This window comes from Callorhinus ursinus, unplaced genomic scaffold, assembly GCF_003265705.2.
Source record: "Callorhinus ursinus isolate GAN/ISIS: 27379988/994484 unplaced genomic scaffold, GSC_fseal_2.0 scaffold90, whole genome shotgun sequence".
Lineage (NCBI taxonomy): Eukaryota > Metazoa > Chordata > Mammalia > Carnivora > Otariidae > Callorhinus > Callorhinus ursinus.
In genome coordinates, this window is record NW_027397152.1 from 2,224,066 (window position 1) to 2,249,499 (window position 25,434).

The 25,434-nt window shown below is 41.6% G+C and overlaps 1 protein-coding gene and 1 pseudogene across 4 annotated transcripts; both read right to left on the reverse strand.

Annotated features, from left to right (window-relative positions):
- Positions 1–476: 476 nt before the first annotated feature.
- PRPF3 (pre-mRNA processing factor 3) lies at positions 477–24,580 on the reverse strand. Of its 4 annotated transcripts, none has more exons than XM_025858354.2 (16): positions 23,629–24,580; positions 20,996–21,185; positions 19,695–19,825; positions 17,566–17,712; positions 14,390–14,473; positions 13,972–14,192; positions 12,493–12,799; positions 11,669–11,835; positions 10,398–10,477; positions 7,359–7,502; positions 6,577–6,676; positions 6,290–6,403; positions 5,119–5,237; positions 4,750–4,833; positions 3,222–3,283; positions 477–835 (listed from the first exon to the last, which is right to left on the reverse strand). In XM_025858354.2, exons 2-16 carry the CDS (start codon positions 21,138–21,140, stop codon positions 689–691), a joined length of 2,052 nt encoding a protein of 683 aa, XP_025714139.1. In that variant the 5' UTR covers positions 21,141–21,185; positions 23,629–24,580; the 3' UTR covers positions 477–688. The 4 variants fall into 4 exon arrangements, with proteins under 4 accessions (XP_025714139.1, XP_025714140.1, XP_025714141.1 ...); XM_025858355.2 differs by having other exon boundaries at positions 23,505–23,641; XM_025858356.2 differs by lacking the exon at positions 23,629–24,580 and adding an exon at positions 22,380–22,402.
- LOC112813376 (small nucleolar RNA SNORA70) lies at positions 13,608–13,717 on the reverse strand (annotated as a pseudogene).
- Positions 24,581–25,434: the final 854 nt, after the last annotated feature.

The window sequence follows — 25,434 nt, forward strand, 5'->3', positions numbered from 1 at the left end:
AATAGGCTAAATTCCTGAATCCTATTCCATTTTACAAACTGACCCATAACATCCTCCTTGGACTCTCCCTGTGCTCACTTCACCTACAACACACATTCTCATATATGCACCTGTTTGAAGCAATGACTTTCTGTTAAGACTACAGTCAAGACCAGAGGTAATCTGCCCTGTGACTCTATTGAAGGTTAACAGATGGACACTCATTTGTTCCACCCTCTTTTACCCATTTAACACCTCCTGCTTTACTCTGCTCCAGGAAAAGAGTATTTATCACCCTTGCTCCAAGATGAGAAATTTCCATCAGACATCAAAAATACATATCCATCCATCCATCCATCCATCCATCCACTTATATATACACAGGTATCACTGACAAAATTTTCTTTTTCCACAGCAATTGCTAGAAGTTGGGAGAAAAGATCACCTGAAGACCCAAACTCCAATACCTGTAAGTGTGTGAAAAATATCATACCAACTTTAAAAATAACTCTTTAATCATATGCACATAAGGGGAATAAAGGGCAGCGCCAGGCTGACTGGGGAAAGGACTAAGGTGTTTTCCCTTTGTCCCAATGTCAGCTTGGCACAGTTCTGAGATCACACACACATGTGGGACCGGGTTGGGTAGTAGAATGAGAGGACTGAAGAGACAAAGGCAGGAGGGGAGAGGCAAGGGCTCGCAGTAGTTTCAGTCGGTGGACTCCAACACAGATTCACTCAGCGCAAGGTCCCAGTAGTGTTCAGCCCCATGCTTTTTGAAGTGCTCTCGAGCCATGTTCTCTGTAGGGCACTGTTTGAACTTCATCTCCCCAAAGCTTCGGTCTTTGGCTGTACCCTGGGAAAGAGACAAAATCTGTAATAAGAACACTGCAATTTTTTAGAAAGATTTATTTTTTAAAGTAATCTCTACACCCAGTGTGGGGCTCCAACCTACAACCCCGAGATCAAGAGTTGTACGCCCCACCAACTGAGCCAGCCAGGTGCCCCAAAACACTGCAATTTCTAATTTAAATCAGAGAGAACACTCTTTTCTAAAACCTAATAACATTTTCGGGGCGCCTAGGTGGCTCCATCAGTAAGTATCCGACTTGATTTCGGCTCAGGTCATGATCTCAGGGTTGTGAGATCAAGCCCCGAGTTAGGCTCTGGCAGTCAGCAGGGAGTCTGCTTGAGATTCTCACCCTCTCCCTCTCCCCCTTCCCGTGTGCATATGCACACACATTCTCTCTCTCAAATAAGTAAATAAATATTTATTTTTAAAGATTTTATTTATTTGAGAGAGAGAGGCGGGGCCATTGTGTGTGCACAAGTGGGGTGGAAGGGCAGAGGGAGAGAGAGAAGCAGACTCTCTGCTGAGCAGGGAGCCCCACATGAGGCTCGATCCCAGGACCATGATCATGACCTGAGCCAAAGGCAGACACTTAACCATCTGAGCCACCCAGGTGCCCCTTGAATAAACGAATCTTTAAAACCTAGTAACATTTGTGTAGCAATGTGCCTAGCTGAGCATGGTTTTATGGTAAAAGCTATTCTAACCTCCACCCCCTTAGATATTTGTGTGAGTCTTCATGAATTTAAAGGCATAAAGGTTTCAGTTCTTTTGACTGAATGCAGGATGAGGAATTCTGTGCTCTGATACCTGGATGAAGGAGCAAGTCTGGAAGGACTACGGAGCGTGAGATGGGATGAACTACTTACCCATCAGGCCTCTACGACTAGATTTGGGCCTTAAAGGAGAGAGCTTTTCCCCCTCAGTGAGACCCTGTATACAAGGAGGAGGCTTTGGGGTCCACTGACCAAGAACAGTATGAAGGTGAGGAGAAGAGGGGAGTGGGAGCAGTGAGGGGGGTACCTGAAGAGAACTACAATAGAAAAACATACAGTACTGGGTGTAACCGCAATCTTGCCAAAGGCACCAGCAGCAATAGCAGTCATAAAGTGCTATCTCAAGAGATTCTCAGGGATCAAATTCCAATAAGAAGCTAGAGTAGAACCTGGCTTGTTTCTGAACCTGAAATACAATTCCTGTGGACTCTCAGAGATAAATGGAAGAGAAACTGGAAGAGATGAAGGGGTTGGGATCTTAAATATGCAGGTGGGGTATAATGGTTATTATGATCTAATTTGTATGCATAAATTGGAGGAGTCTGGGATAAGAAAAAAGGATACATGAAGAACATTAACAACTGCCTATAAAGAGTGGTCTTAAAGAATCAGAGAATTAGAAGGGGACCCTTTCAGTAAGTGTTCTTCTCTGTTATTAGAATTTATTTTAATAAGCATTTACCACTTTTGAAATAATAATTTTGTAATAAAGAACTAATTACTAAACATAAGTACATTTAAAAAATAAAAGATATACATGTATTCGACATAAAAGAATAAAATGAAAACATTCAATCAACACAAAGGTAGAAAATATTTACAATGTAAAAAATGTATTTTGGAGTGGGAATAAAAGGATTACTGCAACACATCAGGATAAGGATATAATTATTTAAGAAAGAAACTTTTAATGCTTCCTGAAAAAACAGGATGGTATTTTATGCTTCACAAACGATGAATAATCCTTAGTTCACACCTTGGCCTGAATAAGCATATTCATTAATTCATTCTTCAGAACGAATACTGGTTCGCTAAGATTTCAGGGATGAGGGAACTGTATAACCACAAACAAGCTCCATTTTACAGAGCACTATTACATAGTAATCTAATTCTGCTCAGAAAAAAATTGACAAATAGAAAGGGAAAATAATATCCACATTTTGTAGATAAACCAACAGTAATTGATGTTAAGTGTCTTGACCAGTTGAATAGCTAATGAGTGGTACTGCCCAGACTCCCAACTTTATATTCTTAAGTCTAGTACTTCTTTCATTATATCCAGACCAAAAAAATCCCACAATGATTCATTTCCCTCTTCCCACATCTCATATCCATGACTGTGAAATAAACGACTTGGTCGAGAATTTGTATTCCTGCCACCAGTTTTCCATACTCTCCCCTAGGTGGCATATACTATGTAACTCATCAATTTAACTAAAATATAATCAGGAAGAATCTGCTGCCAAATGTTTACCAATGAATTCCGAAAAGAAAAATGAATTACTTAAGGAATCAGCCATTGCTTAGTTTTACCATTCCACTGCTCCATTAGAATGGTATAAACAACCAGGAATTAGCTAAAGTTCTGCTTCAATGTTTATCAGAAGATTACCTACCTCCCAGACTAGTACACATTTGTTGGTTTTCTTCACAGCTTCCTCATCAGATTCCTCATCATCTGGAAAAGACAATATAGCTAAATCTTGCTCTAGACTTAGACTAGAGACCAAGATTTAGGTTCTAAACAGAGTTTTCAAGTCTATCTCAATTCTTTTAAATACTGTCCCCCCTTTGTCCTGTATCAGGGTCAAATGTCTTCTCTTATTTTTATTTCCCCCAAATTAGACCGAAAGCTCCAAACAGGTAGAGATATTAATTAATACAACATTTACTGAGCACCTACATATATCAAGAGCTGCCCCAGGTAGGGGAATAAGGAGATAAATAAAGGACAAGCAATCAACAATAAAAACTTGTCCTAAGAGGCGCCTGGGTGGCTCAGTCGGTCAAACGTCTGCCCTCAGCTCAGGTCATGTTCCCAGGGTCCTGGGATCAAGCCCCACGTTGGGCTCTTTGCTCAGCGGGAGCCTACTTCTTCCTCTCCCTGCTGCTCCCCCTGCTTGTACTCTCTCTCTGTCAAATAAATAAAATCTTAAAACAACAACAAAACCCACAAACTTGTCCTAAGCACTCTGAGAGCCAGGCTTCAGATGCCAACATGATAGGGTCCCTTATCAAGGAGTTTTTAATCTAGTGGAAGAGGGCAGATAAACTAAATGAAAGTATCTTAGAAACCTTGCAAAACAAAAGCCAACTGTAGTAAAAAGTGTACATTAAGTAAGTAGGACACAAAACTACTTTAAGTAAGGACAAAAAATTTAAGAGGGCCAAAGTTCGGTAAAATTAAGAAAAGTAAGGCGCTCTGTGCATGTTAAATGCTAACCCAGGTCTTCAAAGAAGGGAAGAATGAATATTGATGGAAGAATGACTGTCAGGAGGGTATCAAATATATACATGTAATTTATATTTTTTATTTTATACATATATAAAGTTGGGCAAAAGAATAAAAGTGTACATTTTTTTTTTGCCTTCAACCCTTTAAAAAGCTTTTTTCAAAAAATACTTAGAGAATGCACATATAAGTGCACAGCTTGGGGCGCCTGGGTGGTTCAGTTGGTTAAGCGTCTGCCTTTGGCTTGGGTCATGATCTCAGGGTCCTGAGATCAAGCCCCACATCGGGCTCCCTACTCAGCGGGGAGCCTGCTTCTCTCTCTCCCTCTGCCTGCCGCTCCCCTTGCTTACGCTCTGTTTCAGTCAAATAAATAAATGAAATCTTTAAAAAAAAATATTTATAGCTGAATTTTCACAAACTCAATACACTCCCACAACCAGTAACCAGGCAGACAGGGAAACCTTAAGTCAGGGAAACCTGACCTTGAAGGTCAGGCAGAAGAAAAACTAACATTCACACATATCATCACATAATAAATACTATATGAATGTCTACCATGTTCATAGTCCAAATGGGTCTTTCTAAAATTCCTAAACATTATCTAGTGTGAGCAAGTGTCACTGGGAGGGAATAGATGAATGGACAGAGTACCATCCCCACCTCCCACTAAATTCCCTCTAACCCCCATTCACCATCTCCCTTTGTGTTAGATGTCTGTTCATCCCACTTTATCCGATGCAGCATAAGACGCTTAAATTTCTTCTGGGCCTTGGGGCCTGGAAACAGAGAAGGAGAATTTTGCCAGAATTGTGGAAGATGATGAAGTAGAAAGAACCTCTGAGCTCATTCATTACTCAGACCTTAATGTGGTAGTTGAAGCAATCCCAGGAACCATATCTTAGGTCCTTCTACTCTAATAAACACAGAAACAGAGGCCCAGGATATTAAACCCAGGTATGGCTCTAAAACTCTCATCTTTTCCTCCTTTCTCCCCACCATTCTAATCACTTCAAGGCCTAGGGTTGCGTGGGGATGGTCTCCCTCAGTTTTTTCAGACTCACCCCCTTCCACTACTACCACGTTGACATCCTTGTGCAGTACCACCACCCCTGTCAGGTACAGTTGCCCAGCATTGGCCTCAATCTTGAACTTCTTGGCTGGGTTGCTCAAATTTCGAACTCTGGAGAAGGGAAAGTTTAGTTATGGCTTTTGTTTTAGCATCAGTAGCTGCCTGAATGGAATGGCAAATAAACAGATGGATCCAAAATGGTTTTCTCTCTAAAAACAAAGGCCTTTGAAGTAAGCAAATACGCTAATGCTTGAAAGGTAGAATCAATGAGTCTCGAAGTAATTCCACTGCCTTATACTCCAAAGACTAGTATTGTACACCCTACAACAAATAACAGGTAATGAAAATTTACTCTAAGAAAAGTGAGGTATTTACCATCATCCAAAAATATGTGTAAGCTAATTGTTCTTGAGTATAATGATCAACAAATTCTTTGTCTCCTAGATGCTTAGAGTGTAAAGTACTCAGAATGCTATGCATGGAAAATTTCTATAAGGGTACACAAAAAACTGTTAGTCACAATTACCTACGGTGTTAAGGGGTCAGAGTAGGAAGGGGACTTTTTCAGTAAGGGCTTCTGTTGTATTAGATTAAAAAAAATTTTTAATAAGCTTTCACTACTTTTATAATAATTTATCACTTTCATAATAAAGAGCTAGTTATTGAAAAGGAGCACATTTTAAAAAATGGAAGGTACACATGCACTCAACATAAAATAAAATGAAAATATTAAATCAACAGGAAAATAGAAAATATTTACAATGTATAAAATGTACTTTGGAGTGGAAATAAAAGGATTACTACAAAAGTGAGGATAAGAATATAGTTTCTGAATAAAGGAACTTCTAATGCTTCCTGGAGAAATAGGTTATATTTCACAAAGGATGAATGATCCTTAGTTCATAGATTGGTCTCAACAGGTATATTCATTCATTCATTCTTCAGAACTAGTACTGGTTCATTGAAAAGCCTCAGAGATAGAAGAGTAAGTCTTTAAACCTCCCTCATTATAAAAGATTTATTAGCTCCTGATTCATGCTGGGGTCACAGAAGAGAGTAGGGACTGATGTTAGGTGTGCTTTAGACCACAGTGATTCTGCCTCAAGCACTTGGAAAATTTTTGGTATTTCTAAGGCAAAGGCTGGCCCAGATTGGACACCTACCTATATACAGATATGTGTACCCCCTGTGAAATGTCTTCTTTAAGCTTTTTAATTTTCTTGACCTTTCTCTGTTCTGCTGTAAGTTTTCGGGCAGCGTTGGCCTCTTCATGCGCTCTGTCGTGACAGGAAGGACATCCACAAGTGAGAAAGGCATTGAAGATCAGAGGCAAAGCTGAGGGAAAGAGAGAGCAACAGAGGACTCTCCCCTCCCTCCAAATATGGATCCCCCCAGAAGAGTATGGGAAAGGTACTTGCCCTGGGTTTCCACCCAATCCCATGGCACTTACTTCTGTCTTTTTGCCATCTGAGCTCTGACATGCGCTTCTACCTTCGTGGGGTCTTGAACAGCTTCTGTTCCTAATACTCGCATCAAATTTGAAATTCTCACTGCACGTGGAGAAAGGATAGAAAACAATTAATTGTCCAGCTGGATAACCTGTCACCTCTTCTCAATTCATACTGTTTACCTATTTCAAATCTTTGCTCAAAGCTCATTTGCTCCAGAAACCCCTATCTTGAAAAGCCCAGCATTTGTGGAAGGACACACAATCTAAATAGTTGGTATACATTTACTTACACTGCTTGAAAATTTATGAAAGATAAAGGAACTTAATTTCTTTGGTATTTTTCACTCTGATCACAGCATTTAGTTAAAGATCCTACATATAACAGTGCTCGCTCAAAATATTACTGAATGATAATGGGAACTATAGGAGTGAAGGTTTCTTTTAACAGTATTTTCATTTTTCAAATATTAATAATTATGTACAAAACAACTTCGTGCACACACTGCAGCTACTATCTTCATGAATTTCAAGACCATTATTTTTCCAGGAAGATCACAATGTTATATATTTTTATACTTAAAAATAAGTCTTAAATGACCTCTACAGTGAATATGTTGACCTGTCTTAATAAGATTGTAGAAATTTAGGAAAGGAAGAAAAGCATCAATGAATGATTCAGAGAAACGGAAAGCACACAAATATAGAGCGAGGTAAAAATTCCTCTAGAATTACAGAGATAAACAAACATACCACCCTTTCTTCCCTGCCTCTAAGATATGTACCTTTGGGTTCTGGAGGAGGCATCAGGCCCAGCCTGACTTTTTCTTGTAGTTCCTTCTGTGCTTCCCTCCTTGTTTGCCTTCGAAGTTTCTTCTGTTCCTTCTTGGTAAGATATACCCCCAGAGTAACTGGTGTGTCATTGTCAACTGCCAGGTAGAGAAATCAAAGTACAAAAGCAATAAGCCTATTAGAGGAATGTAGGTGAATATCAATCACATTAAAAGAAACTTTATTTATTTTTATTTTTTTAAAGGTTTTATTTATTTGTGAGAAAGACAGAGAGAGAGAGAGAGAGCACAAGCAGGGGAAAGCGACAGGCAGAGGAAGAAGCAGACTCCCTGCTCAGCAAGGAGCCCAATGCGGGACTCAATCCCAGGACCCTAGGATCATAACCTGAGCGGAAGGCAGACGCTTAATGACTGAGTCACCCAGGTGCCTCACATGGGGCTCCCTGCTCAGTGGGGAGCCTGCTTCTTCCTCTCCCTCTGTCCCTCCCCCTGCTTGTACACTCTCTCGCTTGCTCTTTCTTTCTCAAATAAATAAAATCTTTTTTTTTTTAAAGATTTTATTTATTTATTTGAGAGAGAGAATGAGAGATAGAGAGCACGAGAGGGAAGAGGGTCAGAGGGAGAAGCAGACTCCCCGCCGAGCAGGGAGCCCGATATGGGACTCGATCCCGGGACTCCAGGATCATGACCTGAGCCGAAGGCAGTTGCTTAACCAACTGAGCCACCCAGGCGCCCTCAAATAAATAAAATCTTAAAAAAAAAATAATAACAATTAAAGTTTCTTTTAATGTGGGGTGTGGATCATGACCCGAGCCAAAGCCAGATGCTTAACCGACTGAGCCACCCAGGAGCCCTGTTATTATTTTTAGGTTGTGTTAATAGTAGTATGTTACATTTTTTAAAAAGCATTCTTATCTCTCATGAGAGTGTTCTAATTTTTTCCTTGAAGCAGCTGAACCCTTTAATCAATGAAAAGTGGCAAATACAGAAAATAAAATGAGAGCTGCTCTAGTTGCAGTGCATGAGGATTTGGGGTAGGTGGGGCTAAGATGATGAAATTTATAATTTTAGAGTTATAGGGACTGGGGAAAATCCTCTAGACTCCCAAAGCAGGTTTACTTTTTTATTTAATTTTACTTATTATTATTTTTAAAGGTTATTTATTTAAGCAATGTCTACATCCAAAGTGGGGCTCAAACTCATGACCCTGAGATCAAGAGTCACAAGCTCTTCTGACATGAGCCAGCCTGGCACCCCCTCAACTTCTCATTAGTTTTTGAAGACTGATTTACTTATTTTATGGAAAGAGGGTGCACACACGCAAGTGGGGGGGGGGAGAGGGAAGGGGAATCTCATGCAGACTCCCCGCTGAGTGTGGAGCCTGACGTGGGGCTCCTCGATCCGACGACCCTGAGATCATGACCTGAGGCGAAGCTAAGAGTCAGATGCTCCACTGAGCCACCCAGGTGCCTCTCAACTTTTTAAAACAAACAAAATCCCTTATGTCCTAATGATCCACACTGATGACATCTAAGTAGACTCTGATTAAGTAATATTCAGTGATTATCATACACTGTATTACATCAAAGTCTCAATCTATTTTCCAAATTTACTAATTGAGGTATTATCTCCTCTGTTCATCCCAAATCTGTTGAAAGTGTTAAAATCTTTTATGATCTGCATAACTCTTGAAGAAGACGTAACAGTTAATATTATCTCTACATGTGAGAAAGTTGTATTCTAAGTGATTTACCCAAGGGATTCAGCTGGTTAAAAACATAGCCACAACTAAAACCTATCTCTTCTGAGTGAGCCAACAGGCTTTTGCTACAAAAGACAAAGAAGACTGAAGAAGGACAGGTATTTAGTAATGGTGTACAAGATGGAGTTGAGAGTCAAAGATAAGAATGCTTTTTATATATTTTTTAAATTTTTTTTAAGTAGGTTCCATGCCCAGTGTGGAGCCCAATGTGGGGCTTCAACTCACAACTCTGAGATCAGGACCTGAGCTGAGATCAAGAGTCAGATGCTTAACCGACTGAGCCACTCAGGCATCCCAAGAATGATTTTTAAAACCTAACTTGTTTTATACATCAGTGAAACTATCTCTGGAGTAGGCCTCAATGCTCTAGAGCTGTACTGTCCAATACTGTAGCCAATAGCCACACTCATACACTATCTATCTATCTGATTTTTTTTTTAATGATTTTATTTATTTGACAGAGACAGACACAGTGAGAGAGGAAACACAAGCAGGGGGAGTGGGAGAGGGAGAAGCAGGCTTCCCGCTGAGCAGGGAGCCCGATGTGGGGCTCAATCCCAGGACCCTGGGATCATGACCTGAGCCGAAGGCAGACACTTAATGACTGAGCCACCCAGGCGCCCCTCTATCTGTCTATATTTTTTTTTTTTAAAGATTTTTATTTATTTATTTGAGAGAGAGAGAATGAGAGATAGAGAGCATGAGAGGGAAGAGGGTCAGAGGGAGAAGCAGACTCCCTGCTGAGCAGGGAGCCCGATGCGGGACTCGATCCCGGGACTCCAGGATCATGACCTGAGGCGAAGGCAGTGGCTTAACCAACTGAGCCACCCAGGCACCCACTATCTGTCTATTTTTAAAGATTTATTTATTTATAAAGAGAGAGAGAGCGTGTGCATGCATACGAGGAGTAGCAGAGGGAGAGAGAGAATCTTAAGCAGTAGGCTCCACACCCAGCATAGAGCCTGACACAGGGCTTGATCCCACAACCCTGAGATCATGACCTCAGTTGAAATCAAGAGTCAGATGTTAACCAACTGAGTCACCCAGATGCCCCACTCATACATTATGTAAATTGAAATTAATTAAAATGGAATATAATTTAAAATTTAGTCTTTCAGTTGTATTAGTGCAACTGTTTTCAAGTGCTCAATAGTCACAAGTGGATAGTTGGTACTGTATGGTCAGCACAGGTGGGAGAACATGTTCATATCACATTACGTTCTGTTGGATAATACTTCTCTAGAGCCTTAACTGACTAATCTATACATTACCTGGAGGGTTGAGTTGGGCTGGATGTTCAACAAGATTTGTGATTCCAAAATAATCTTCTCTCTTGGGATTTTCCTCTGTACTAAAATTGGAGGAAGAAGGGAAAACAAGATATGTGGGTAGAGACAATTCCGAGAGAGGAAGTCTAAGAAACACAATGAAAAAATGCACTCTCCATAATGTGTTCTAGCACTTTTTAGTGTTTATCTACAACATGTAAATATATTACACATAATTTTCAAGATGAGAAAACTGGCTTCCACTAAGGTTGGACATACTCTCTACACCAGTCATTCTCAACCCTTTCCCTACCTAACATCGCTGATGGATGTCACATTCTCTCACTAATAACAAAACTCCCTGGGACAGTGGTTGACAAAGGAAGGGTAAGGGGAAACGCTGAAACATAGTCTCTTAAAGCCATGTATCAGAATTATAGAGTAGATATAATTAAAGCTCTCCAAATGTATCTTAAATGTTTTATTTACCATTCTCTCCCCCATCAATTAAGAATCCTTCCTCTAGGGGCGCCTGGGTGGCTCAGTCGTTGGGCGTCTGCCTTCGGCTCAGGTCATGATCCCAGGGTCCTGGGATCGAGTCCCCCGCATCGGGCTCCCTGCTTGGCAGGAAGCCTGCTTCTCCCTCTCCCATACCCCCTGCTTGTGTTCCTGCTCTCACTATCTCTCTCTCTGTCAAATAAATAAATAAATAAAATCTTAAAAAAAAAAAAAGAATCCTTTCTCTATTCTAGGACTGGATTTTTTTTTTTTTTGAAGATTTTATTTATTTATTTGACAGAGAAAGAGACAGCAAGAGCAGGAACACATGCAGGGGGAGTGGGAGAGGGAGAAACATGTTGCCTGCCGAGCAGGGAGCCCGATTCAGGACTCGATCCCAGGACTCTGGGATCATGACCTGGGCCAAAGGCAGACGCTTAATGACTGAGCCACCCAGGTGCCCCTCTAAGACTGGATCTTTAAGAAATATAAAAACCTATTGTAAGTAGCAGAAAAATATAATTAAGAAAACAAGTAACTATGTATAACCAAAGCAAATATAAAATTTACATCCTTTCTCTTTTAGATTATTTGTGCCTGTTCCTTCCTACATTAACCCCCAAAACTAAAAAAAAACCTATACAACATATTCTTCACAAATACACGGTCTGTGTATGGTTACCTATTTTCCCAAGATTTAAAAATTTTACTTAATGCATGAGTACTCTCCCAATAAAACTCTAGCCTTATTAAAAGGTATTAACTAACAAACTCACAGGTCAAAGCCATTGGGGATGATATAAGAGTCCCACCACTCAATTTCAGGGATATCTCCTTCCTTTAGCTCTTTTTTAGGAGCAATGAGGGCCAGCCTAGTTGAAGTATGGATGCCTGTTTTTCGAGCTGCCTGTGAGATTTCTGCCTGCAGCTTCTCCAGTTGAGCCTGAAGATAAACCAAGACATGAAGATAAAGTGGAATGACAGAAAACAGGGACACGATAGAACCCCAAATTTTAAAGCACTCTCTTGTTGAACTCTTTATGCCTAATGCAAAGAATTCATAATTTCTGAAAGCTCAGAAGAACCTTCAACTTTATTTTATCCTTAGTTGATTTACATACAACTACTCTCATCACCACCCTTCACCCCAGTGTGTGCCTACAGCAAATATACGGAAATGGAATTTTATGAAAACACCATTCTTAGAGGATGAAAACAAGAGCAAAACTCACTGAATATACAGTCAATTCAACTCTCCACATGTGGAGTTAATTTATCTGCAGTAAATGTTAATACCAGGCTAGCTTTCCTCAGTTACTCATAGTGTTCTGAATTGTTTCCTTCCACTGTTTTTGAGTTTTCAAACTCGAGTTTTATTTCCACGTAAGCAGAATATAATCAAGAAGACAAATCAGCTAAAAATCAAGTATTCCAGGAATAAATGACGTATTTTAAAAATTAGTCAATTGCTTTATTACTTGTGTATCTAATTGCCTAAAACTTAGAGAACTGGGTTGACAGTATTTTAGGACTGTATTGAATTTCCTTTGTCCCCTTCCTAATTTCTTCGAAGTTCTAGGTTATATTCTAAACCAGGTACCTTTGTCCGTAATCGTTGGGCAATCTTCTCAAATTTGCCCTTGTCATGGAATTTAAAAGTGCGTCTCTGGCGCTGGGAAGGGGCAATTGAGACTCGGGGGTCAAAAAAGGTATTAGACTCCATGTCTTCTGATGGCTTCTCTTTTAGCTGTTGTTTGAATTGTTCCCTTTTCACAGCACGAATATTGGCCTTCAGGGTAGGCATGCGGTGTGTCAGCTCAATCTCCTTGCCTGTTGCATCTACAGTGCGACCTTGCTCATCGAGAATCAGTGGTGTAGGTTTAGTTTGATCTTTTAACTCCACCTTCCTGAGAAATAGCCCACAAAGAAATAAATATCACATGGGACAATAAATAAAGCAAACAAAAACAAAAAAAATTAAATAAATCAAACCCAACAAAGATAATAGGTTACACAATTCTAGGGAACAAAAGCCCATCAGTGAATGTAAACACCTTGACTGAAAACATCAAACTAAATATTTGAGTATAGAATACAATCAGATGAAGTGAATTTATATATATATTACATGGATAAGAATTCGCAATCCTGTTTCACTCCTGAATTTCTGAGTCAGACATAATATGCCAAACCAATTGTATGTGTAGTCTCTCATCTTTACCCAGTGTAGAGAACGCTCAGATCTGGTATCACTCACTGTGATTTAATGGATTTGGCTCTGGGTTAGGAACCAGAAGACTGGATTTTTTTTTTTGACAGGAAGTAGATTTTATTGGTGGGCATGAATAGGGAGGGGGCAGTGCCGAGGTTCTCATGAGTGCAGAGCCCTCCATTTGTCCAAGGGGCCATGATTAGGGATGTATTTGACCCCACAGCCACCTGGGATAAGCCACTTTTCAGCCACCATGTCTTCAAATTCATTCGCATTAAACTTAGTAAAGCCCCACTTCTTGGAGATGTGGATCTTCTGGCGGCCAGGGAACTTGAACTTGGCCCTGCGTAGGGCCTCAATCACTTGGTACAGATAGACATGATGACTTGGCCAATGTGGACCCTGGCTACTGTGCCCTGGGGCTTTCCAAAGGCACCCCGCATACCTGTCTACAGCCTAGATTGGAGATAGCATGAGGTCAGACCTCAATATCCACTGGAAAGGGCTGTCTCCAAGGTCCCTTAGGGCAACCCATACAATCAACAGGCTGCATACACTACCAAGGAGGCTACTGTTTACAGCCATGGCACACAGAAGACTGGGTTCTATTCCTAGATCCAACAATAGATGAATAATCTTAACCTCAGTTCTACCAATTGTAAAAAGAAGATAAATTCTGCAACAAGGAAGCTCAAAGAATTCAACTGCTATTTATTCAGCATATGTAATAAATATAAAACTAAGAAATGACGTAAGTTCCTTAGAAGAAGAGAATCAGTAATGTTCCAGGTTTTTGTTCTTTTTAACTTTCATTATTGCTTCTCCAGGTTCAGAAGTAACAAGAGGTTCCATGAAATATATACTCACGGGGGAGCAATGCCCATGGCATGGAGATTGGCCAGGCCCACCATGTTGGCATTGCCAATGAGCCCTGGCTTCAGTGCCAGCTGGGCTTGGATGCGGGCTTGTAGTTCAGCTGCTTTCCTTGCTTTCTCAATGGCATCATTCATGAAAGTGGCAGCCTGGGAGGGCTGAATAGTGTTGCCAATTGGAAGTCGCTCTGGTTGGGAGGAAGAAGGAGTCTTTGGCTGTGAGCCAGAGAAAAAGAAGTCAGAATCAGAAGAATTAGACAGGCAGACAGGTCACACACAAATACACACACACACACACACACACACACACACACACACACAGATTGTGGGGTGGAACATGCAGTCACCTTCCAGACTCTCAAATGAGTGGACGGCAAGAAATTCTTTGCTAAAGAGTCTTCTTTTCATAATACCTGAGGTGTAGGGGGGCTAATGAAGCTCAGCTGTTTTTTCCTCTCCTCGATTTGTCGTGTAGCTGCCTCCATCATCTGTTTGATCTGTTCTCGATGGGGGAGAAGTTAAAAAACTGTTAACATCTCTCTCTCTCTCTTTTTAAAAGATTTTATTTATTCATTTGACAGAGGGAGACAGAGAGAGCACAAGCAGGGGAAGCAGCAGAGGGAGGAGAAGCAGGCCCCCTGCTCAGGCCCCCTGATGTGGGGCTCAATCCCAGGACTCCAGGATCATGACCTGAGCCAAAGGCAGACTCTTTTTTTTTTTTTTTTTAAGATTTTATTTATTCATTTGAGACATTGAGATACAGAGGGAGAGAGAGCATGAGCAGGGGGAGAGGCAGAGGGAGAGGGAGAAGCAGGCTGAGCAGGGAGCCCAATGTGGGGCTCGATCCCAGGACCCTGGGATCATGACCTGAGCCGAAGGCAGACGCTTAACCATCTGAGCCACCGAGGCGCCCCCCAAATGCAGACTGTTAACCAACTGAGCCACCCAGGCACCTCAACATCTTTATTTCTCCTATATAGGTTCCTAAATGCAAAAGGCTTTCAGGTCTAATGAACCCATCATATTCTGCCTGTATGATTGGCTACAAAATTTAGTAAAGATAAGCTATATAGTTAAGCACCGAAACTTTTCAACCCATCATCCTATTGAAGGATTGGCATGTTAGGTAGTAACATAACTTGATGGTTAAGACTCAGGTTAAGCGTCCGACTCGTGTTTTTGGCTCAGGTCATGGTCTCTGTGGGATGGAGCCCTGTGACAGGCTCCATGCTCAGCATGGAGTCTGCTTGGGATTCTCCCTCTCCCACTGCTTCTCCCCTAGCTCTCTCAAAATAAATAAATAAATAAATCTTTAAAAAAAAAAAACACAACTCAGGTTAAGAGAAACCCAAGCTTGACTTTTAACTCTGACACTTAATGCTTGTATGACCTTGGACATGGCATTTAATCTCTAAAACTCCAAGTGTCTAAAAAGGGTAAAAACAGTACCTACACTACAAGACTATTATGAGCATTTCAACAAAACTCCTAACAGAATCCACACAAATTATCATACCTTTTTTTAAAGTGTATTTATTTATTTTTTGGAATTTCTATACCCAACATGGGATTCGAACTCAGGACCCTGAGATCAAGAATGCATGCTCTCCCAACTGAGCCAGCCAGGTGCCCCAAATTATCATACTTTTTATGAATGCCTGCTTTGGGTAACTGGAGACAATAAAGCAAAGACCTGCTTCCTAGCCTCTGTAAAACCGTTCTTTTGTCCTAAAGAATATGAAAATGATAAGCTTTGAGAATACAATCAAATAACCCTTCTTTAATTTTCCAAAGGAGACCTTGCTCCCAAGGTACTTCAAGGTATTTTTTAAAATTTATTTTTAATTTTTTTGAAGTTTTATTTATTTAAGTAATCTCTACACCCAACATGGAGCTCAAACTCACAACCCCAAGATCAAGAGTCACATGCTCTTCTCACTGAGCCCACCAGGAGCCCCTTTAGAATTTACTTTTTAAACATTTTTTTTTAGTAGGTGATATATTTACATAGATCAAAATGCAAAAAAAGTACAAAAGGGTATATTATGATTTCTTCCACCCCTATTCTCTATAAAGCACCAGTACCAGTTTTTTTCCTTGCAGAAATATCATATATAGGTATAAATAAGCAAATTCAGGGGCACCTGGGTGGCTCAATAGGTTAAGTGTTCAACTCTTGATTTTAGCTCAGGCCATGATCTCAGGGTCACGAGATCGAGCCCCACGACAGGCTGTGTGCTGGGCGTGGAGCCTGCTTAAGATTCTCTCTCTCCAGCTCCCTCTGCCCCTCCCTACCTTAAAAAAAAAGAAATTCATCTACCCTTCCATAAACATCTATGTATATATTCTATTTCCCTTCCAAGAAATTTTAAATGGTACAAGAAATATTTACTGTTTATAATGGTATCAAAAAAAAATTTTTTTTTTAAAGATTTTATTTATTTATTTGAGAGAGAGAATGAGAGAGAGAGAGAGCAGGAGAGGGGGAAAGGTCAGAAGGAGAAGCAGACTCCCCGCTGAGCAGGGAGCCCGATGAGGGACTCGATCCTGGGACTCCAGGGTCATGACCTGAGCTGAAGCTGTCGCTTAACCAACTGAGCCACCCAGGCACCCCCCGCCAAAAAATTTTTTTTTTAAAAGATTTTATTTATTTGACAGAGAGAGAGAGCGAGAGCAGGAACACAAGCAGAGGGAGTGGGAGAAGGAGAAGCAGGCTTCCCGCCGAGCAGGGAGCCCGATGCGGGGCTTGATCCCAGGACCCAGGGATCATGACCTGAGCCGAAGGCAGATGCTTAACGACTGAGCCACCCAGGCGCCGCCCCCCAAAAAAATATTTTTTTAAGGACGTTATTATTTGGGAGAGAGAGTGAGTGAGAGAGAGAGCATGAGAGGGCGGAGGAAAAGAGGGAGAGGGAGAAGCAGACATCTTGCTGAACAGAGAGCCTGACACGGAGCTTGATCCCAGTACCCCGGGATCATGTTCTGAGCTGAAAGCATACGCTTAACTGATTGAGACATCCAGGCACCCCCAGATAATTCCTATTAAAAAAAAAAACAAAAAAAAAAACCACGAAGTCGGGGCGCCTGGGCAGCTCAGATGGTCAAGCATCTGACTCTTGGTTTTGGCCCTTGGATTGAGCCCTGTGCTGGGCTCTGTGCTCAGCACAGAGTCGGCTTGGGATTCTCTCCCTCTGCCCTTCTCTGCGTGCATGTGCGCTCTCTCTCTAAATAAATAACACCTAAAGAAAAAACAAAAACCAAAACCCCACAACACCCCCCCAACAAAGTCAACTTGAAATTATTTTTAGTGGATTATATCATCTCCTCTCTGCATTATATTTGGAAATTTTCCTCCGCTATCAAGCCGAGTTCTGATTATTTCAATTATTTTCTCAATGATCCAATGATGTACACAATTGGGCAAATGATGTATATACTATACCTTGTTTGCCACATAACAGGTGCTCATTTCAATAGTCTTCCCCGATGCTAACCACTAATTCAAATTAAGGTCACAACAAATCTGGACCTATGCATCTCTTGCTTCTTCAACTCATAAAATCACCGCTTTCAGTTCCTAATTACTCACCTGGAGCTTAGTTAGCATACCAGGACTCTCTGAGGGAGGCCCAGGGATCACTTCAGGCTCCTCTTCCACTTCCTCAAAACGGGGTATCCGTCGCTTCTTTACTCCTGATGATTCCTTGGAGATCTCAGAGTCATCACCAAACACTTCCTAAGGAAACCCAAGACGAAAGAAGAGTTGTCTCCCTGCCCATGGGAGAAGGGAAGAATCATCCTAGTCCCTATCAGCATTTTGTGGCTTTTCCCAGAGTCCTCTAGACCCTCCACCAAATGGACCATCTCACCCAACTTCATCATTCTCCTACTCCAGTCAAGCAAATTTCATCTCCATGTCCTTATAAATGTTCCCATCTCAGTCTTTATAAATGCTACTGCCTACATTTGTAATGATTTCCCTCAACTTTTCCACACCCCTATTCCAAATCCTGCCTGAAACTCACCTCCTCCAGGATGTTTTCCTCATAAATAATCTCATCCCACTCCGATCAAACTGTTGTTTCACATCTTCTTAGCACTTAAGACCTGGGTTCATACTACATAAAATTATATCGCTGATATTCTGCTTGCCAAGTGTTAAGTCTTTCAATGTTAGTACTTTCTCCCAATTAGAGTCTAAGCTCTTCCAGGACAGGGGTTTTCTCTTTCTTTTTCAGTATTCCCCAGTAACACTTGTTCTCATCAAACAATGGGAACTCAAATATGTTGACTAATTTGCAAGGTGAATTTAACAGGACCAAGAGTGGCCAACTGGAAGGGACAATGGGAAAAAGCAAATGTACACACCGGTGGTAGGCTTTGGGTGACATCCCCTCTTCACTAGGAGGGCTCGTGTTTTGCAAGGACATATCCTCGGCCAGGGGCGAGCGCTTCCTGGAACTCCTACAGTTCAAGAAAAAGGACTCTCCCATAATATATTGTGTGGGGTGGGGACTTGAATGGACCAAAATGGGACCCATATCCCAAGGCTATCTAGATACCTCCTTCAAGAAACCATTTTTATTAATCCCACCCAATGTAGTCACTTCATTCACAGCATGCCTCAGCACTTAACACAGCCACATGTCCTATTATAGCACTAACTTCACTCCACAGATCTGTGTATATTGTGGATCAAGCATTCCCCCTCAAACGTAACAAATTCAATGTCAGTCTGACTCTACAGTCAACCCTAAAATTCATATGAAACTGTTACTTAGATTTATAATTTGTGACTGTATTTTGTTGTTCCCCTCCCTTAAATTGCAAATTCCTTTAAGGCAAGGACTATTTCTCATTCCTCTGAACACCTTACAATGCCTTAAACACAAAAGGCACACAATTCTCTATTTCTCTTGGTACCATAGCCTGGCCTGGGACCAAGCCGACATTGCTTATTCACTCTTTGTGTCTCAGGAATAGCAATAGGATAGCCAAGATATCAAATGCACTTTGGAAGGTTTGATGGGAGTCACAGAAAAGACTTTTTTAATTGAAGAGACAGAAAAGAGATAGAGAAATCAGCCACCTGAAGCTGCTAATATTAAAAGAAGGCATGACAAATCAGCAATTACTGAATAAAAAGTGAAGGAGGTAAGACAGTAATGATGGTCCTTTTAAGAACTCCACTCATGGGGCCTGATGACCAGCAATTTGCTATATAGCAAACAGTAGGCTCTCAGGACATAGAGTAAATAATAATTTTTGTTAGGTATCCCATCTACAGGTACATTCCAGAGAAACCTCTGAAAGGAGAAACAGTGAGGTCTACAGCAGTGGAGTCACGTTCTGAATCAATCTATTAGTTATCAAATAATCCAAAGAATAAAATCTTAGAGCAATCAATTTATAGGTAGTAGCAAGGGGAAGGGTGGAGGAGACATAGGCAAATATAAGAACCAAAAACTCCTAACTGTACATGAAAAAGGACAAAGCTACCAATTGTTTCCTTGGAGTATTTCAACCCATGAACTTAGGAGTTCATCACCACAAGATGGTGATAATACAAGTTCACCTCCTCTCCTTTAATGTCTAAGTAACTCTCTTGAATATTATGTATTCTAACAGTGAATATCAAAGTGTGAGCCACGTAAGCTCAGCAACTTTGTTACCATTCAAAACACTCCTAAACTCATCAGATAGTTAACTGTAACCTACCTTCAGCTCTCTTTTTCTGCTCCTGTCACTGCTAGACTTGGAATGTCTAGAGCTTCGGCCTTCCTCCACAGCCTCAAACAGTTTGTCCACAAATCGGAGAGTAGAATCATCAAGAAAAGGTTTCAGATGGTCTGACAGGAAAAAAAGGTGTGGAAGGGTTGAAAAATAAGAGTACTTAGTCCAATACTAGGCATATAACAGATACCAACACTGAAATTTTATCCCCAGGAGGGAGGGAAATGTTGTCGTAAGTTCTTTGTAGGATTCCCATAAATCCTTTTACATTGAATGACCTTACCTTTTGAGGTAAAAGTACAGTTAGAATTTTTTGCAGTAGGAAGTAGCATAGCCAGAGCAACCTATTTAGGTTGACTATCAAAGTTTACGATGAATAGGGCATCTGGGTAGCTCAGTCGGTTAAGCGTCTGCCTTCTGCTCAGGTCATGATCCCAGGCCCCTGGGATCAAGTCCCTGGTCAGGAGGCCCCCTGCTCAGGGGGGAGCCTGCTTGTCCCTCTCCCTCTACCCCTCCCCCCTGCTCATACACTCTCTCTCTTAAATAAGTAAAATCTTTTTTTTTTTTTTTAAGGTTTTTATTTATTTATTTGACAGAGAGAGCGAGAGAGCACAAGCAGGGGGAACAGTAGAGGGAGAGGAAGAGGGAGAAGCAGGCTCACCGCCAAGTAGGGAGCCCGAAGGCAGACGCTTAACCATCTGAGCCACCCAGGCGCCCAGTAAATAAGTAAAATTTAAAAAAAAAAAAAAAAAAAAGAGGATGAATAATCATCCTAACTCTTCTCAAAGGGCAAGCTATAGGAGACTACCATAAACAAATTCTACCTTCCTCAACTTTTTTCATGTTTTTTTTCAGAGAATTTGATATATTTAGATGTCAATCTGAACCTGAACATACCTATCTACTTTAGCATATTTCTTAAGTAAATATAACTTAGCTAATTCAATACATTGGTTAAAGAAAGTCAGTCGGAGATTCAAAATAAGTCATAAATAGGGTGCCTGGCTGGCTCAGTTGGTAGAGCAGGCATCTCAATCTCAGGGTCATGAGTTCAAGCCCCATGTCGGGTGTAGAGGTTATATTAAAAAAAAAGTATGTCACGAGTAGTATACAAAATAAGAAAAAAAGCAAAATTAGTCACTTAGGCTATTTCCATTATAATGCAGGAAAAAATAAAATGTGGCCTGATCTTTTTCAGATACTCCCAACAGAGAATTTGGGGAAATTCAAAGCAGTGTTTAGGATCATGCTATACGTTAAGTCCAAAGATTCATAAAAGGACATACCAGCTGCCTTCTTCTTATCCATGCCCTTCCCCACACAGTTCAGTGCTGCTGTGACCACTGTGGGCTCTGAAAAGCCCAGCACCCTCTTCACTGTCTTCTCTATCCATGGTTTCAGCTCATCCAGCTCCCTCTTAGACAGTGCCATTCTTCAGGAAAAGGAGGGTAGCTCAAATGGGATTCAGAACTGCACCTAAAAAGAAACCAGGAAAAAGCTCTGTTAGAGGGTAGGAAAAGACCATTCCAGGCAATGTTTAGTATTATCAGGAATGCCATCTCAATCAAGCAAGTGCCTGCACTTCATTTCAAGCCAAATACTTTCCCTAAAACCCATACTTCAAAGCAGATAGAACCACATTCTGTTTGTAATCCTAACTCAGTAAGTATCAGTGGATCACTGCAATCTGTGGAATAAACAAGGAAACCCCGGGGAATAATGTAGTCTAAGAAATGAGTTCTAGCTTCTTTTTTGATCCTGTCATAACAAGGACTGGCAAACATACAACCTGAAAACAAGACTGGAAAGCCCACCCTCAGAGACCAGCTTTTCTATTCCTCCTGGTTCCAGGCAGGCATTCCTTAACACAGCCTTAACCTGTAAGTTTCCCTTCTTTTAAGGGATGAATTAAAAAAAAAAAAAGGTGGGCTTATCCAGGTCAGTCATCCTATATTAAAGCTCATAATCCAGGGTGCCTGGGTGGCTCAGTCAGTCAGGCATCTGGCTCTTGATTTTGGGGCAGGTCATGATCTTGGGGTTATGGGACTGAGCTCCACATCCGGTTCCACACTGGTTGTGGAGCCTTCTTGAGATTCTTTCTCCCTTTCCCATAGGCCTTCCCCCGGCTAAGAAAAAAAAAAAAAGCTCTTAATACTGGGGGTCCTGGCTGGCTCAGTTGGTAGACCATGCAACTCTCAATCTCAGGGTTGTGAGTTCAAGCCCCACATTGAGTGTGGAGCCTACTTTAAATAAATAAGTAAGTAAGTAAGTAAGTAAGCAAGCAAGCAAGCAAGCAGGCAAGCAAGCAAGCTAGCTCCTAATCCTTAAGTATGTTGTCACATATTTCTATAGTCATATTCATCCCTGTGGAAATTCTGTACCCAGATCCTTTTCTCTCATGTTCTACAGGATCTGTCAATAGATTTCCTAAGATTAATCCCTCAGCTCAGAAAAGAATACCCTCATTTTGGATGTACTTTCTCTCTCTCCCTTCACTATCATAAAGGACCTTCTACAACAAATCTTTGTTATTTAATGCAAGTTAGTGTAATTCAACATTATTCATGTTTACATTCTGCTCTCCCACTTAAATAGCAAACCTCATAAGCATAGAGAAAATTTTATTTCTCTTTCTCTGTAAGTGCCTAAAAGTCAATAAACAGCACTGACCTCAATTTCCAAGCAAACTTCCTCCCAGCAGTGCTACAAATCAGGGTCTCTGGGAGTCAATCTTTCAAGATGTTTTAAGACATCTTTTCTCCTAAAAGATAGTCTGATTAATTTCTACTTTCTTGGCAGGTTTATCTTCCATAAGACCCGTTGCTAAACAGTATAATTTTGGTATAACCATAGGAAGCTATAGATTAAAGTCATGAAAATAGGAGTGAAAGATTTTGTGACTCAGGGACGTTATATGAATAATTCTGTGGCAGCTCTATTCACCTCTCATGAGACAGCAGTACAGCCTATAAATCTCTACATATTAAATGTGCATTACTCAAAAAAAGCATACTCAGATCAAAGAGAGTGAAGAAACAGTTCACGCTGAACATCTGGAACACTGAACTCTTATTTGCCAGCTTTGGGGCAAGTAATTCCTCTGTGCCTCAGTTTACTCATTTCACAAAATGAGGCCAATTCCCATATCTAAAACATCCTTAATCATTCAATAAGTACTGCATAATTACTAGATATCAAGTAGTGTACTGTGTGCTGAGGAAACATACGACAATGAACATAACAGACAATCCTCGCCTTAATGGATCTTATATTCCACCAGAATTGAATCATGGGCTAGAAAGTGTAAACAATTTGAAAATCCAAAGCAACAAATGAGGTACGACTGTATCAGATGAAATGTGTGCCCAAGTACCATACTAACAAATGTATTCAACTTCTACCCAATCCTCTAGGAAACTAAACAGCCAGTGGGCAAAAATAAAAGTTTCAAACAGTAACCAGCTTTGTCACTAATCAAACGTTCAACAGTAACTGCCTGGGGCGCGGCGGGGTGGGGGTGGAAGAAGAGGAAGGCAGAAGGATGTCTGAATGAGCAGGTAGCAGAATCCAATCTTGTGAAGAATTTCCTTACTTCGTGCTCTTCTTTGCTATAACCTGAGTTTCCCCCCTGCAACCCCATACTTCTGTTTGCCCTCTCCCTTATCTCCGACCGGCTCCCTACCCCACCTTGTTCTCCCCAAACTCATCTTAGAGCTAGTCTCCCCACCCCGTCCCCTTCCCGCCCCCGCCCTTTTCCTCCCCACAATCTCACTCCAACCCATTCTCCCTCACAACCTTGTACTTCTTTCGGCTTCCTTCCCATTGAACGTTCCCGCCTCGGTCCTCCCCTTGGAGTGCGCCCTGGCCCTCGCCGCTCAGACAGGAGGATACCCTCCCAGGGCCCGGGGCCACTACTCACCTCACAAACTTCAGCCCCTGAGACGGAGCCCGAACGTTACACCGGAACCGGAAACCCTCCGACCGCCCTACGGCCTGCCGTCGCTACCGCCACAGCCGCCGCCACGCCGCGGTCCCCCGACATGTGACGGGGAAGGGCCGGGCCACCGATTTGCGCAGCCGTAGTAACCACTTTCCCCTCGGCGGAGCGCATGCGTGCGGGAGCTGTAAAGTTTGCGCATAAAAGTTCCTCTTTAGGTTTCTCCAGCGAAATCTGGTAGATTACTGCGAAGTTAATGTTGCCTGAAGCAGAAATTGGGCTGCTCGAAGTACTCCTAGTGTGAATAAATGCGCTAAAAGCCGAGCTTTTGCGTTCGGTTTAAACGGGGCCTTTCTGGTAGAAACCAAACCATCTGAGAGTCGTTGTCACTAGCATTAGGCACTCCTCTTTAATCTTTCTCCCTTAAACTTAAGCGTGGTGTCAGAGACCACCAAGAAAAATGACGAACATAGGAGGACTCTGAAGATAGCAGCCCATCTGTGCCTTTTGTTTCATTCATTCACTGACGTAATACTTGTTGACTGCCTACTACTATGTGCCAGGCATCCTCCGAGAATCGATTTTGCTTAATGATTAAGACCATGGGCTTTAAAGTCAGACTGCCTAGATTTGTATTCTAGCTCTCTCTCATTAGCTGTGACATTAGGCAAGTTACTTAAGCCCTGTTTACTCACCTGTAAAAAATCCACTTCACTGGGTTGCTCTGAGGACAAGAATGACTGAGGGCAATGCATTTAAAACAGTGCCTCTCAGAGTTCAATAAAGCTACGTTACATATAATAGTCAATTGCCTAGGGCGCCTGGGTGGCTCAGTTGGTTAAGCGACTGCCTTCGGCTCAGGTCATGATCCTGGAGTCCCGGGATCGAGTCCCGCATCAGGCTCCCTGCTCAGCAGGGAGTCTGCTTCTCCCTCTGACCCTCCCCCCTCTCATGTGCTCTCTCTCTCTCATTCTCGCTCTCTCAAATAAATAAATAAAATCTTTAAAAAAAATAGTCAATTGCCTACATAAATGTGTAATAGACATTTCAAATTTACATGATGAAAACTAAGCTCCTGATTCCACCCCCCACTCCCCCACCAAAAGAACAGCTCCTAGTCTTCATCCTCAATTAATGGCAACTGTATTCTTAAAGTTATGCAAGCCAATAATCTTGGAATCCTCCTGGACTCCTCTGTTCCATTGGCCCTACTTTCAAATATATACAGACCCATTTGCTTCTTACCACCTCCACTACTCATTTTAATGCTTGGATTATTTTAGCAGCCTCCTGCTTTCTCTCTTGCTTCCACTCTGCCTTCCCCCCCCCCCCCCCCCCCGGCTTTAGTCTCATCACCTAAGCTAATAAGCAAAGTAATGGCAAGTACTACAGTGATCATGTAAACACATCAGAAAGGTCATTATTATCCCCCTGCTTAAAACCATCCCTTGGCATTCCATATCACTGAGTAAAATGCCCTACAAAATGCCCCACTCCATTATCTCTGGGATCTCATCTACTACCACTCTTTCTCTCACTCATTCAGCTCCAAAATCCTAATCCTTTCTTCTGTTCCTTGAACATGCCAAGGATAATTTCACCTCAAGGCCTCTGGACTTGATGCTTTCTGCCTGGATTGCTCTTAATCCAGATATAGGATTTACTCCCTCCATCCCCTTCAGATTTTTATTCAAATATGACCCCAGTGAAGCCTTCCCTGAATCACCCTATTCAATTCTGAAGGCTGTCTTGCACTCTGGAGTCCCAATTTTCTTTTTTTCTTTTTCA